A 16,842-nucleotide genomic window follows, 5' to 3' on the forward strand; every position below is an offset into this window, starting at 1 on the left:
GCAGGCAAGTATAACATGTTTTATTTTTTTTTTTAATTAATCTTTACAACCTCTTTAAACATTTTTTAACATAAAGATACATACAGGAGATGGGGTTTAAACCTGGGCGCCACGTGTGTTCATGTGAGCACGCTTAATACTAAGGATAAGGACCTGGGGAACTGGATCCCTATCACATGATTAACCACTTCAATACAGAGCAATCCCCCCCACCCCCCTTCCTGCCCAGGCCAATTTTCAGCGCTGTCGCTGTTTAAATGACAATTGCTTGGTCATGCTACGCTGTACCCAAACAGAATTTTTATAATTTTCTTCCCACAACTAGAGCTTTCTTTTGGTGGTATTTGATCACCTCTGCGTTTTTTTCATTTTTTGCTAAACAAATAAGAAAAAGACAGAAAATTAAATTAAAAAAAAAAAAGTTTTACTTCGTTTCTGTTATAAAATTTTGTAAAATAAGCGTTTTCTCCTTCACTGATTGGTACTGATGAGGCTGTACTGCCAAGCACTGATGAGGTGGCACCACTGATGGGTGGCACTGATATGGGCACAGATGGGTGGGCACTGGTGGACACTGGGCATCACTGATTAGGAGGCACTGGCAGGTAATGTTGGGCACACATTGGCATCGTGTGTGGGCAGACATTGGCATCCATGGCCGCCAGGGATGCCATACCTGGTGGTCGGAAGTGGTGGCCATACCTGGTGGTCCTGGGTGGGCATCCGAGAGGGGGGGCTGCACTGATAAACGACGCAGACACCACCCCCACCCCCCCCTTGTCAGGAGAGCAGCCGATCGGCTCTCCTCTACTCGCATCTGACGATAAACGGCTCTTCCTGTTTACATCGCCATCACCCGTGATTGGACATGGCTGATCACATGGCAAAGAGTCTCCGTCAGAGACTCTACCTAGATGGGAGTTGCACCGCAACAACGATCGCCGCAATGCGTGCCCCCGGGGGCATGCAGCGGCTTGTTATCCTGACCATGTCACATGACGTCCGATCGGGATATTGCAACCACTTTGCCGACGTCATTTTGCTATATGGCGGGCAGCAAGTGGTTAAATAGCCTCTGACTGGCTATCACAGTGATTATTCAATCTATACCCCATCCCTGTGTTTTCCTCTGTGAAGAGAATAAACACCCCTACCCTCTAGGGAGGAGGACACAAAAAAAAAAAAAATTAACTAGTTCAGGGCTTGATCTAGTGGTGTTGGTGTCAATGTAGGTGCCAGTGTAAGTTAGTAGCAGTTTAAATTTTCAGTTAGTGGCACTATAAGGGCTCATTTGAAGCAAACCAAACACGTGTGAACAGGACTGTAAGCTAACTATTTTAATTGGTGACCCCAGCTTTGATTGGCATTAAGAGTGCTCTAAAAAAGCGTGTCCAATGGCACATTTTGAAGCAAGTGTAAATGCGCAGTGTAGTCAGTGTACTTGTCAGTATCCATGGTAGTGTTAGTATCAGTGTGTTTTAGGTAAGAAGAGAAAAAGGTTTTATATTTAGTGTTGGTGTGTTTTAGATGGGACAAAAAAAAAAATTGCTATTGTTTGTTGGCCCTATTACGGGTGCAAAGAACAAATCGCACACGTGGTATCACCATGGTCATCAGGAGTAGGAGAATGTTTGTTTGTTTGTTTTTTGCAGGTTTGGTGGTGGTACATGGTAATAACAAAAATATACAGCTACATTTAAAAAAACAAATTTTTGTTTTCACTATTTTGAACCAGTTTTCCTTTGATAATAAAAAAAAAAAATAGTTGCAATGATATGTACTGTTATACTAGCGCGTGCCAAAGCTACAAAATCGGGCGTAGACATTGAGGTTTGTTTTACCCCTGGTCATGAAAGGGTTAAAGAGGAAGTAAATCCTGATGGGTTTTATTTCCTCTTTATTCCCCTGCAAAGTAAAAGCATAATGGGCTAGTATGCATCGCATTCTAGCCCATTATGTGCCACTTGCCTGCAATGTCTCCACTGCAGGAAGCATCCATCTTCACCCCTCTTCCTTCCGGGGGCCGCGGACTCAGCCTGTGTGACTGGCCGGAGTCACGTGACTCACTCCCATGCGTGCGGGAGCCGACGGTCACGGCACGGGCCCTATAGAAACGGCACGATCGTGCCCTTTCTATAGTGAGCATGCTCAGTTGACGTCGGTGCAAGCATATATGGTAAATATCTCCTAGTGCAGGTTTAAAAGATATTTTCAGTACCTACAGGTAAGCCTTATTATAGGCTTACCTGTAGGTAAGTGGTCTGTAAGGGTTTACAACCGCTTTAAAGTCAATCTCTGAAAAAAATGTGGCCTCACCTCATGTCCCCAAGCCTTCAGAAGAATGTGAAAAAAGGGGAAGGATAGATATGGCACTGCTCTTATTAAGAGGTAATTTGCAACCTCTAAATACTTGAGGGGTGTGTATATCACGGGTGCAAAAAAGTGCAAAAAAATAAGAAATGTAAACGATATCCTACTGTGTAAACTTCCTGATCGCTTATTTATAATGCATACTGTTAGAAGCTATGTGCATTCAAACAAAAATAAAATGAGAAATAAAAATGAAAAAACAAATAGAAAAGCGCTGACTTTTCCTGTGTGAAATCCACAATCCTGTGCAAAATCTGCAATTCAAAGTAACATTTCTGTGCCAAAAAATACAACATATATGACTGGTATATAGTATTGCTGTGAAACTGGGCTCAGAAACATGCATATACCGTCCTTAAACCCTGGTGTATAAAAAAAAAATTCCAATAATTGGGCACTGCCAATGTCTCCCTTATAGAGGCATACGCCAAAATATTGACGCGCTAGTATAAATTGCCCCTACGTCTGGCCAAGATATTTCCAGGCACCTCCCCCTTATGCTTTAGAGGATGTGGGCTGACCGGATCTCTATACCACATATGGTGGGAGTGTCCTCGTATTCGGGGATTGTGGAACAGGATATTTTCTTTAATACATAAAGTGACTGACATTTCTGTCCCAAAAACACCTGAGATTGCCTTCTGAACGGAGATCCACTAGGATGTCCTAAGCATCTACGATCACTCATACATTTCATTTTGCTGGGCACCAAAATCACGATAGCCCGAGCATGGAAACAGCCTACGGTATTCCTAGCTGCCGTTAAGAGGTAAATCTCATGGGTTATGGTTCAAGAAAAAACGTCCAGCATACTCCAGTCCTCTACAGAATAACACGACAAGATATGGGAACCCTGGAAGACCTTTATACAAAAACCTCCACATCCCCATTATTAGTCCATGACCATTCTACTTCTATATAGCTCTTTGATGCCTAATGATATCCTCTCCTATCTTCTCTCTTTCCTTCCTTCCTTCTACATTCTTCTCTGCACAACCTGGTATTCCATTTGCATGACTCCATATACAAACACCAGGAGACTGTCTGTCACGGACTTAACTTCGAGCCTAACTCTGGCAAACTCCAGCAATTGGTCGTAAGGCCAACACATATAGTTAACAGGTGCACCGAAGACATTCACCAATTTCTCGTCTTCTTTTTATGTATCTCCATATTACTCAAGATAGCATACAAGACTGGGATTAAGTGGGGCACACACGAAGCCAGATTTACCCACTGCCACTGGTGATCAAATGTTTTTCTGATCTACATAATTCTTTACTGTTGGCAACTTCTCCCTCCTCTCGGCACAGTCTGATCCCACTAGGGGTGTCAGGACAAGGAAGAAAGAACTCCATTAATGGTAAGACGAGCAACACGAACCCCACAAGTTCCGCTCACCACTTGGTGTTTAATGCCTTTAAGTTTCGATGCTTTTCTTGTATGACAGACACCCGTACAGTTTTGTCATAAATTTTACTTATGTCTTTCTATACAAAACCTCAATAAAAGATATTGAAAGAAAAAAAGTCCAATAATAAAGTGACAATGTGCTCCTTCAAATTGTTCTGTGCTTTGAAAACTGTGCCCCATAAGAAACGCACTCACCGCTATTATTCACCCCACAAGGAGGTATTTCACTTTCACAGTATGAGCCACTGTGCAGCCTGTGGGTAGGAAAACTTCCTGTCCTTTCTTCAGAAGAGCCTGCAGGCATTCTAGAATACTCTTAGCATGGCAAAGATATCACTTAAAACCCAGGGTTCTAATATGGAAGCTTGCATAGTAATGCTCTGACCTTGCTGCTCCTGTTACTCGTGTTTTCTTGTTGACCAGTTAGGTTGACCATCTCTTTTGGTGGTTGGTAGAAACTGAGCTTCCCTAGTTTGATAAAGAGGCCCCGGGTCCCTCTTTTTAACTTCCTGATACTGATACTATTCTATTCCATTGACATGATCAAGGTATTGTATACAAAGTAGCTTGCACTAAGCAAATTTTGCTGCGTTGTTTACCACCTTCAACACTGAACTACAATTGATCGGAGGTCACGCAGATCCTTTCTTTTTCCTAATGCGTCAAACATGAAATAACATTGCCATGTGACATTGATATTAATGGCTGAAAATGGCTCACCGTCTTAACTGATCCGACTTTGGCATGCGACTTGTGCTCTGATCCTGAAGAGGAACTCCACGCCAAATTTAAAATAAAAAACTGCATGGGTTCCCCCTTCAAGAGCATACCAGGCCCTTTGGTCTGGTATGGATTTTAAGGGGAACCTCCCATGCCGAAAAAAATGGGGTGGCGGTCCCACCAAAATCCATACCAGACCCTTATCCAAGCATGCAGTCCGGCAGGTCGGGAAAGGGGGTGGGGACGAGCGAGTGCCCCCACTCCTGAACTGTACTAGGCCGCATGCCCTCAACATGGGGGGGTGGGTGCTTTGTGGCGGGGGGGCCCTTTGCCCCCCCACCTCCAAAGCACCTTGTCCCAATGTTGAGGACAGGGGCCTCTTCCCGACAACCCTGGCTCTGGGAATCCGGAATCTGAAAGCCCCTTTTAACAAGGGGGGGAAATGAGGCCTGCCAGGCTGTGTGCTCGGATAAGGGTCTGGTATGGATTTTGGGGGGGACCCTCGCGCCGTTTTTCCGGCGTGGGTGTCTCCCTTAAAATCCATACCAGACCGAAGGGCTTGGTATGCTCTTGGAGGGGGAACCCATGGCGTTCTCCAAGTCCGCAAGGCAAAGTCAGATCCAAAGTGGTACGGCTGTGGTGTCGTACCAGTTTGAACCAAGCCTCATTCATTGGTCTCTCAGAATTCCTGAAGTCTTTTAATTGTGCTCAGCTGATCATTAATCAGATAGAAATGTTTGTTACTGTGGGTGGTGGTTCCTGTTTGTTTTCCACTTGTTGAGGGAAAAAAAACATTCCCTTCTGGGGTGATCGATGTACATTGCAAGCATTTTGGCAAACTTTGTTGCAGATTCCTAACTTTTGTTGTTCTGAAGATATAGTGGTTTGTTCCTGAGTCTGCGGAGAGTGAATGGGAATGATTTTATAATTATCAATCTGATGCTGTACTTGCAGGGCTTTGAGGAAAGTGGCAGGGTGTGCATTCCTTTAGATGTGATATACCTTTTGTAGTATTTCACCAAAAATGACATTTTTGATACATGTCAGATTTTGAGCATCTCCTGTATCTAAAGTTGGCCATAGACTGTTCAAATCTCAGCCAGTTCAGCAGAGACCGGCCAAGATTCGAACCATGTATGGGCAGGCTGTTTGCACCAAAGTTGATCGATCAACTCTGCCAGTGGCTATAGCCCAGGAGAATACAATAGCTCTGCGGGAGGCCCCCCCCCAATCAATACTGACTGTGTTAATAAGAGAATCAAGCGATTTTTTTTTTTTTTCCCACACCATTTATGGCCAGCTTTAGTGCACACTTCTGTGAAAATCAGTGAGCCAATCACAAGAACAGGTAAGGAAGGACGTTTCTAGGGGATGTTCTGTTCTGGGGGATGTTCTGTACTCCATCTATGTAGAGAAGGCTTCCAGGCTGCTATATTGCATTTTATAGAAAATTACAGAACTGCAGATTATAAAGGAAAGATATTTTTTTAATGACCTCCAAATACAATATAACGTGTAGGAAGTGTAAACCTCACTTTGAGGTTTTTTTTTGTAAGTTAGTCTGTTTAACTTTCTGACGGATTACACACCAACGCGCACCCTTTTTTTTTTTTTTTTTTTTATAATTAAATTACCTGATTAATTTATCCTACTCTAAACCTGACATTATTTTTTATTTTTTTTACGGATGATATCTGGAGAAGGATGCTTCCTTATGCCCCTTTTTTTTTTTTTTTTTTTTTTTTTTTTATTAAAAAAAGAGATGGATGCAGTTATTTCTGTTTACCACTGCATGTAGATATTCAAGATTAAATTTACTTTTTTTTAATAAACTTTACATATTAACTAAATTATACACCAAACATTTTTTGAGGTTTTGTTATCTGATTATTCCAAACAATTAGCCAACCAATCGATTATGAAATGAATCAGTTGCAGCCCTACAAATCATCTATGGCCAGCTTTTTATACTCTTGCTGCTGGGCAGTAATCCGGTCGTTCACCTTATTGATATTTTCCTGGCTATTGCCTGAATTATGTGGCACCATTGCTTGTGATATCTTATGCGTAGTCCATGCCCCACCATCCCTCATTGTACTATGGCAGTTACAAATGCATATACTATATTTTGTATGAAGTTTTTATCGCATGGCAAAACTTTTTTTATTGACATTAGTCATTGCATTTTGAGTAGATTTGCATGAGCTTTTACAATTTCTCAGTTTTACTGCATCAGTTAGCTTATGATTGTCTTGAAAATGTAATGAATAACGCAGAAATGAACCTTTCATTTTAGGCATTCTATAAAATCTTGTTCAAAAAGCCTTAAAACATTATAATTTCCAGGTTTCTATTCTGCCTGTGCATAACGGCAGCATAAGCAGTCCGGTAATGAGATCTGCTGTCTGTATTTCTGGTCCGAATGAAAAGTGTCTGTGTGTATTCCTGCCTAATGCATCACAAATCTGCTGACATGCTAACCTTGAAGTCCTAGCTGGCGATAATCAGGCCTTTGCAGCGGCAGAGAAGATGTACCTAATGCACTCCATCAATGCAGTTTGCATATGGGAGTTCCCACGGGGGAGCTGTTCTGTGCCAGCTGAGGGTTACCTGCCCATTGCCGTTATTGTATGTAATTATCAAACCAATCTGTTCAGCCCAGCAGGGTTTAGATGGTAATCTGAAAGCGGTGCTCCTTCAATGAGAAATGGATTGCACTATCCACCCCCTCACCTTTTATCCCCATCAGCATTGTAGCCATACAGCTGCATTCTTAGCATCAAAGCTCCAAACCGTAGGGAAGTACAATTGTAATTTCATATAATTGTCCGACAAGAGCATTGTCAAGGAAGAGCAGACCTGTAAATATACCTGGGGGGGTATGAACTCTGAATTATGTGCATGATAATTATTGATTGTGCCTGCAATTAATGTACACGAGAGCTCTCACTAAAAATATAAAAAAAAGACCATTTCTTTTTGTATTTCTTTATATAATGCCTATTCTGCTGCTGTGTACATCCAAATAATGGGGTGAAGGTTAGGAACACCAAACAAAACCTGTACAGAAATGTGACACAGAATAGGAAAAGGGGTCCTGCCTTAATGAGCTTTCAGGCAAAATTATGTGAAAACAATAGACATAATAGAAGATGAATGGGGTAAAGAACGTGGTGGATAGGCAATTTCAAAGAGAGTTTGAGGAAGCATTTAGGATTTTCTTCCTACTTATTGTCTAGATATTTGGTGGAAAGAAACCTTGCTTTTGTACATGGGCTAAGGTTATGAGCAAGCATACTAGTATTTTGGGATTTAGTCAGAAAAATACTGTATATTTATCGTGAGTGTTATGAAGGCCACATCTTAGTATGTGGAATGACCAGATTTCTTTCTTCACTAAAGTTATACTAAACACACACTGTGTAATTCACATAGTCCCTTCTATTTCTGTATGTGGATGATGGCACTGTAATTATTTTAAAAATAAAAAAACGAAGTACCTTTTTTCCTGATCGATATCCAGCTTTCACATGACCCAACTCTTTCCTAGTTTGCATGCAGGTAAACATAAGCAGGAGGAGCTTTTGGTCCTCTATTGCTGGTCACATGTTCAAAAAGTAACAGCCTTTGGAATACAGTATAAAAAAAAAAATAAAATCCATAAACTGTTTTAAATTGGCATACAATTATATATTTGAAATGAAATCTTTATTTTGTGGAAATAACATGGTGCTGGCAAATTTCTGCCAGTCACAGGCTGTGTCACGCCCCTCCAGCCTGTGACTTAGAATAAGAGGGAGGTTGTGACGGACCCCGTACTCAAGAGGACAATGTCTGCCGTATAAGCTTCCCTTGTCCGGTACCAGCACGATCCAAGATCCCTTATCCCACCCAGTCACTTGTCGAGACATCAGTGTAGAGTGGTAACAAACGTGTTCATTCAAACACAGGCACAAAGAGATATACACTCAGGGGACAAGCCCCCTTCTTTGCATAATGACATGGGGCGGGGTAGACTTTACCTCCTCCAGCAACATGACACACAGATATATTCAACTTTCCAACAGTAGACCGTCTTTAGGAGGGGCTGTTGGAGAAATCCCCCTCCCCTCTAGCATCTAATAACTGACAGTGGTTTCATTAAAATGTAAGCCAATCCACACACACCAATACATCCCATAATACTTTGCTCCCAAGGCAGACAAACGATAGAACAATGGGATATAGGCACTTAACAAACACACAACCCCCACCCCACCTCAAACTACCTAGCAATGGTCTGAGATGAAAGGTGGTATTTATCTTCATATATTTCTTGAGGGATTATTGTTAAGAAATATTAATGTCCCAAGTGAAAGTGCCCCTTCATTCTTTCACCTCAAACCACACATATATGACCCAGGATAACAAGGGTAAAATAAAATGCTGAGTGCAGCGTGGTTGTCCTGGGAGTCAGGTTAGGGCAAACCAGACTGGGCTTCTCAGGTCACCCTGTGCCCCTAATAGACACAGGGTAACGTACACATAACAGGGGCCTGGGGAGCTGGAAAATGGGTTTCCAGAGCTCTGTAAAGTAAGCTGGGTTCCACAAGCCCCCTGCCCAAAGTGACTTCCGTCACACAGGTGAAGCCTCCATTAATCCACATGTAATATCCCACCCCAATTGTGTTTAGCTGATTAGTGGGCATGGAGGAGGGAGGGAGTGGGCTGTCATTTAACACTGTGTATCCGCCCACATGTGTGACTCTATAGTCACATGGGCTGCTCAGATGTGATACTAAAGAAATGCTTAGCATAGAAACTCACTGAAAAGTGAGCATGCACAGATTTGCCCCCACAGCTGAAAAATTCCTAGCTGAATTTGGGACGTGAACAGAAGGGGGAGAGCAGGATTCTTTTTGTAGAATACAGAAAACCAATCGAATAGTGACCGAGTATGAACAGCATGTAATACACCATTTATTGATAGATTTTTATGATGTTGATTTAGTGACACTTTAAGGGACACAGGAAGTTTTTAACCTTTGTGGTTATAGTGCTGCCTACTGAAGGATTGGACGCTGGCAAACAAAGTTGGTGGGCCAGCCCAGGATGACCCCGCCTTGCTACCAGCATACCTCGGTTTTTGTTTTTTTGTTTTTTCACTAGCAACCTAGGAGGACGAATGTCTTGTTCAGTGTTGATGTTGTAAAGACTAACCTTTTTTTGTGTCCTTCTTTGTTTTTTTTTGATCTTCAATCAAGATTCTTGTCTGTTACTGCTAAATGTTTTCCTTCTAATAGGCAGCAATCCAATGCAGTTGTCCTCGGCCTGACCTTTGCAGTGTAGTTCAGCTGATCTCACTGGACATTGCAGGGTTGGCCTGGAAGTCACCTTCAGGCACTGGGTTCCCATTGGGGTTCTTGCAAAAGATAGCTGCAGTACATGTTCCAGAGCCTCTGGCATTTGCCTCTGCGTGCTGACATGGGTGAAATGTTTGGCGTTCTATGCTCCTTTCCTGACAGTGTTGAGAAAGCATCTCCCCGCTGCGGCTTCTGTTGCAAAAAGCCTCAGGGAATTTAGTCTCTTGCACTCCACCAAAAGTGACATTGGTCACCTCCGGCCACTCAACCTTCTGGTCCTTGACCTTAGCCTGCTACTGGTTGTTGGGGTTTTGTGAGTACTTGAGGCCTTGCTCCTTACCCTCAGATTGCGCATTGTGCATCTGCTTTGCAGTCCCAATATATCTGATGCCAGACAAAGGAGGGGGCAGTCCTGCTGTATAGGGTAACCCCAGCTAAGGGGTCGAGAACTACTTTAGGCATACCTACCTGTGCTGTTGATGCCTGCGACCTGGAGTCATGTTGTCTTCTGCTGTCAATCTATCCTGTCTTAGAAGTCCAGGCTCGTTCTTCTGCCCTCTTGAGTGAGGTTTTTTTACTACTGTAATGTATGCTTTTTAGACCTAATTTATTTGATAAATCTGATTGCAGAGGGCATAAGCGCGCTCCTGCAGATTGTTTGATCTACCTGCAACCTTGGTGGCTTATAAAACGGCTGCAAAAACTGATTCTGCATTGCTTAAATCCCTGTCGGATGAGCTTTACCCCAGAGGAGTTGCAGGCTACTGCTGTTACTCCCAAGTTAAAGAAATCCATTTCAGTTATTTTTAATGCAGTGCACACCACTAGAGGATCTGCCTATTCTAACTGTGTTTCTTCCAGCTTTGGGTCATTCAGGCTCCTAAGACTTTTACCACTGTCTTTATACAGAGATTACAAGCATCCCGATAGGCCGTTCACTTCCCCCATGTGCTTGCTATCCTCCTACATCTGTTTGTTATGGATTTTATTGAAAAGTGGGCCATCCCTTATGTGGGTTCAGCTGTCTTACCTTAACAGGGCAACAACTATTCCGGTATTGGATAAACCTGCATTTAAGGACCCTACTGATGAGCGGTTGGAGGTGCTGTTCTCTTGCGGGTCCTGCCTTGTACGCTATTCTGGCTGTGATTATACTTTGCCAGACCATTCTTCACTGGGTGAAATCCCTTTAAAAAAAAAAAGAAAAACACTGCTTGTGGAATACATGGAGCAGATAGCTGTGGTGTTGAATTTCAGCTGTGATGACCTACTGGAATCCTACCCTGTTTCCCTGAAAATAAGACCTGGCGTGATTGTCAGTGATGGCTGCAATATAAGCCCTACCCCCCAAATAAGCCCTAGTTAAAGTCCTTGTAGGACTTATTTTCAGGCTAGGGCTTATTTTCGGGGAAACGGGGTAGGGCTTATATTGCAGCCATCACTGACAATCACGCTAGGTCTTATTTTCGGGGAAACAGGGTAGTGACTTGTATCTCGCATGAGTCTCCTAGCGGTGCATATGTGTAAGGCACTTTGGCTAAAGTGCTGGACCGCAGAATGCACTGATAAAGTGTTTGATCTGCAAAGCCCTTCAAGGTACAGCACCTTTTCTTACCGGCGCTAGATGTTTTCACCAAGGAAGAAGCCTAAGGAGCCGACTGAAAAGCAATCTTCATCTCTGACACTTAAGACATTTCCCTTTTTTGTTTCTCCACTCCTTTCGGCTTCACCATTGAGACTGCCCTAAGCTTGGCTCCCAATTCATTCGAATAGTTCTGCATTTCAAATCCTCGGACAAGTCGCCGTATGCATGAAAGTATACCTCCCCCCAACCTTATTTTCCAGAGTGGGGCTATGTCTGATGACCTTCGTGGACTAGGGTTACGTCCGTTTCTTTCACTAAAATTCCCTGAACCCCACCTCCCTACTTTAAAAACTTCTTATGTCTCCTCTTAGTGGCAGATCTTCATCACTGTGTCATAACTCCCATCTCTTTTGCAAAAAAAAACACCATGGATTTTACTTCCAACCTGTTCACTGTTCTAAAACACAAATTAGATACCCCCCCCCCCCCCCCCCAAAAAAAAAAAAAAAAAAAGATTGGTCTCTTGGTCCTGAAACCCTTGAATGTTTATGTTCAGGTTAACAAATTCTGAATGAAATCCACCATATCTGTCATTGCCTTCCTTCATCAAGGAAACTTTCTAAGGGGAAAAGGGAGGGGGGGTGGTTGAGAGTCTTGGGCACCTTGCTTGATGCAGGGGTTTATTTGCTAGAGGACTCTCGTACCCCAATTAAATTTCTTGGAGCTTAGTGATTTGGCTCTCCCTTCGGCATTGGTGGAGGATGGAGGGGCATCCAGTTTGGATTCAGATGGGCAACACAACAGTGGTGGTATACCTCAACCATCAGGTAGGAATCAGAAGTTTTGCTACTGCAAGAGATGTACAGCAGATCCTTCCCTGGGCAAAACTTCACATTTCAGCCATGTACATTACAGGCTTGGGCAATTGTCAGGCAGATTTCTTCAGTCTACTGCATTCAGTCCCAGCAAAGTGGTCTGTACTCCAAGGGTGTAGTGTGTTTTGGCTCTCTGCACCATTCAAGGTCAAGTTTCCGTTGATTTCATTACACTTCAGAAATCTTTGTCTCTTCACTTTTTTAGACTATTGTAGGGGGTCTCATGTTTTTAGTACTGCTTTTCTACAAAATGGAGTCATTCCAGTATAAGAAGGGGTTATCCTGCACTGGCCTACAGTTTTGCTGCCAGTGTCCAATCCTCCTTTTTAGATGGCAATATAACCTGAAGGTGAATGACTTCCTGTGCTCCAGTGAACTCCAAGAAAAGTATTCTATAGCTAGTACAAAAATCCTCTTTAGGCCCCTTTCACACTTATATGACTTGTCCCACGATTTTGGACTGCAAAATCGTATGACAAGTCATTCTCCATGATTTTCAATGACTACCATTCATATTGGTACGACTTTAAGTCGTGCCGACTTGAAAGTAGTCCCTGCACTACTTTGGTCCACTTCTATGCGAGTTATACTCCATAGACCTCAATCCTCAATATTAAACCCTCAAGTAGTATGCAAATCGTACCTGAATAATATAGACACGATTTCAGTACGACTTTGTAAGCACAAGCCTCACACCATGTACAGTACCTGACCGCGAGATTGTGTTTCTCGCCGACAGGGTATTGTGCATGTCGCGCTGGTTTGCTGATCGGGAAAGGAAAACTTTTTTTTTCCTTTCGCGATGAGCGACAGGCAGTGCTGACAGCTGTCTGGTATGAATCGTGAGGGGGAACGCCGCGCCAAGTTTTAAATGAAAAAACCGGCGTGGGTTCCCCCACCCCCAGGGACATACCAGGCCCTTAGGTCTGGTATGGATATTAAGGGGAACCCCCTACGCCAAAAAATCGGCGTGGGGGCCCCCCCAAAATCCATACCAGACCCTTATCCGAGGACGCAGCCCAGCCGGTCAGGAATGGGGGTGGGGACGAGCGAGCGCCCCTCCCCCCCCCTCCTGAACCGTACCAGGCCGCATGCCCTCAACATGGGGGGTGGGTGCTTTGGGGCAGGGGGCACCCTGCGCCCCCCCCCGGAGCACCTTGTCCTCATGTTGATGAGGACAAGGGCCTCTTCCTGACAACCCTGGCTGTAGGTTGTCGGGGACTGCGGGCGGGGGGCTTATCGGAATCCAGGAGCCCTCTTTAATAAGGGGGTCCCCAGATCCCGGCCCCCCACCCTTTTTGAATGAGTATGGGGTACACCTACTACCCATTCACCTAGGAAAAAAAGTGTCAATGAAAAAACAGTACACAGGTTTTTAAAGTATTTTATTAGGCAGCTCCGGGGTCTTCTTCCGACTTCGGGGGACTTCTTCCAACTTTGGGGGTCTTTTGACTTCGGGGGTCTCTCCGGCGTCTCCTCCCGGTGTCCTGATCTTCTGCCAGCTCCTCCGCTATCTTCTCCAGCTCTTTCGCTAGCGGGGGCCTGGTCTTCTGCGCTGTCTTGTCCCCTCTTTTCTTCTTCCGATGTTGACACGAAGCTCTCTCCAGCTGGAATACTCTCTGAGCGCTCCACAATGGCATGCTGGGACTGTGCCGTCATAAGGGGGCGTGGTCAACATCACCCGATGAGGAGACGCCGGAGAGACCCCCGGAGCTGCCTAATTACTTTTAAAACCTGTGTAGTGTTTTTTTTTTTTTTTTTTTTTTTTTTTTTTAATTGAAACTTTTTTCCCTAGGTGAATGGGTAGGGGTACCATGTACCCCATACTCATTCACATAGGGTAGGGGAACAGGATCTGGGGGCTCCCGAATTCCGATAAGCCCTCCGCCCGCAGACCCCGACAACCAACAGCCAGGGTTGCCGGGAAGAGGCCCTTGTCCTCATCAACCGCTTGCCCCCCCATGTTGAGGGCAAGCGGCCTGGTACGGTTCAGGAGGAGGGGGGGGGGGCGCTCGCTCGTCCCCACCCCCTTTCCTGACCGGCCGGGCTGCGTGCTCGGATAAGGGTCTGGTATGGTTTTTGGGGGGAACCCACGCCGTTTTTTTATTTAAAATTTGGCGCGCAGTTCCTGATCATGATTCATACCGGACAGCTGTCAGCACTGCCTGTCGCTTATCGCGAAAGGGGAAAAAAAAGTTTTCCTTTCCCGATCAGCGAGCCAGCTTGGCGCTGGCTCCCGCGACGGGGCTCGCAGGTTTCAAATCTTGCCGATAACAGCAGCAAGATTGACACAATATCGCGGTCACCTACTGTATGTTTTCATTTGTTAATGCCAAAGTTGAAGCAAAGTCGTACAAAGTAGTACTGCTCCAAAATCGTGGCCGCGAAATTGCGGTAAAATCGCACGACTTTGAAGTCGTATAAGTGTGATAGGGGCCTTAATCAGCTCCTGTGTCTGGCCTGGTAGGCACTGCAAGCTTTTGTTTTACATTAATGACCAATATTTTTAAAAAACATAGTGCAACAGGGATCCTAAAATGATTCTTAGCTCATGTTAAAAGAGGTCATTTAGACTCCTTTTCCTATAGAGTTTTGTCTGTTTTCTGCCTTTTGAGCCTTCGACCCCAATGTTTGATGTGAATGCCATAGTATTATAAGACTTCAGTTCTGTTTATAGCAGCTTTGTGTAGCTTACTAGATGAGCCTTTCCCTGTTTTTGCAGAGAAAGTTAGCCAAGGCTTCTGAAGAGGAGGAGGAGGAGGAGGAAGAAAAAGAAGAGGAGAGTTCACCCGTAGTGGTGAAGAAGAAACAGCCCAGAGGTAATTTCTATAGCAATGCAAGAAAGGATACGTTTCAGACAATGTTGGTTGTTTCCATAGCCGTCATACTTCTAATACTCAATGTGGTGGGATAGTTTCTTAAAGTTTTTATTCTATGTAAACATATACATTCTTTGGGTAGCCAGCATAGTAAAGTGTGTGTGTAATTTTAAAGGGATTAAAGTGAACCTGTGCTGTGCCCAAGCAAATCATGGATATTTACTTAAATGCCCGAATCCCACACTGTTTAACCACCTGACCTCCAGAAGATTTGACGACCTTCCTGACAGGCCATTTTGTGATGCGGCACTATGTTACTTTAACTGACAGTTGCGCGATCATGCAACACTGAATAGAGCTTTCTTTTGGTGGTATTTGATCACCTCTGCGGTTTTTATTTTTTGCACTATAAACAAAAAAAGACAGACAATTTTGTATTCTGCAACATATTTTTGGTAAAAAAAAAAAATTATATATAGTTATAGTATGTGTGTGTGTGTGTGATCCTGTGTAGCTCGGCCGCCCTGGGGGCAGTAAATGTGCTATGGGGAGGTGGGCAAGTGGTTAACACCTCCATTTACACCTTTGGTCACCTGTGATAGCATAGAGAGATTTGTCCCTTGTAAGAACTTACACAGAGCTAATCACTTACTCCTCCCTTGCATGGGCAATGCCCAGGTTTACTTTGATAAACCGAAAAAAAAAAAGGGAGGGTGGCAGACACAAAGGTATAATCTCTTTTGAGAGTAAAGCGGCTACAATACAAAATAAAGTCCAAAATGGTCTTTAGAGCAGGCTGATCCAGGAGTTTAGGCAGACTCTAAGGCCCATAGAAAATAAGAACAGAGTCAGTGGAGCGCTGAGTGACGTCACCGAGAACCATGATACAATGTGACGCGTTTCACAACATGTGCACTTAAATGCCGTAGTAAAGTCCATGGCAGCTCTGAATTTATACCTGCCGGCTGGAAGTGGACTAAAAAGCTCAGCCGGTCTAAATGGTATTAAAAAACATATTACAACATAGAACAATTTATTTAATAAGAGGATTACTAATTCATAAAAGATATTAAGATATATGTATTAAAAAATCAATTGTTAAAAAATTAAGGACATGTAGGAATATATAATATTTTTACACTAATAAACACTATGTAGCGCATCCAGTCATGCTGTGTGAAGTACTCTAGAAATTCTGCTCTGAATATTAAGACAGCAAAGTCCTGAAAATTAACATATCTCATCAAATATACTGGCTACTGTGTGTGTGTGTGTGTGTGTGTGTGTGTGTGTGCCCCCCCCCCCCCCAATCTTGAGGTGCCTGCACTTATTGATCTGTCTTGACAGTAGAGCCTCTGTCCCCCTGATCACAAATCTCACCAGAACAGTCTTCTCAACAAGGAAAATTTAATGTTGAAATATGGTGTGATTTAAGCCAAAGGTTTGAAGTATGTAAATCTCATACCTGAACAATCGCTGTGGAAGTTTCAAATCACTGTAGTAGTTGGTGATAACTGCAGGGATATCAATGATCTGGGCCCTGTGCCAAGCAGCTTCCCTTGTAACCGCAGGGGGTCGCTCGGTCAGCACTGCTGCCATTCTCAGAACTTGTATTTTGTTCAGTGAATACATGGAGTTCTGTGATTTAAGATCATGATATCACCCTGCCTGTCTTCCTAGTCCGCACTTAACATTTTACCAAACTGCACAGTGTGTTT

At 43.7% G+C, this 16,842-nt stretch overlaps 1 protein-coding gene across 1 annotated transcript in view; it reads left to right on the forward strand.

The window, feature by feature from the left end:
• Positions 1-16,842, forward strand: part of VRK1 (VRK serine/threonine kinase 1) — a 66,224-nt gene that overhangs the window by 49,003 nt on the left and 379 nt on the right. Inside the window, exon 12 of the mRNA XM_073610319.1 lies at positions 15,028-15,124. Within this exon, the coding sequence (XP_073466420.1) occupies positions 15,028-15,124 (97 nt within the window). The remainder of the gene's footprint in view (positions 1-15,027; positions 15,125-16,842) is intronic.

The sequence above is a fragment of the Aquarana catesbeiana genome, linkage group LG13 (genome assembly GCF_042186555.1).
Source record: "Aquarana catesbeiana isolate 2022-GZ linkage group LG13, ASM4218655v1, whole genome shotgun sequence".
Taxonomy (NCBI): domain Eukaryota; kingdom Metazoa; phylum Chordata; class Amphibia; order Anura; family Ranidae; genus Aquarana; species Aquarana catesbeiana.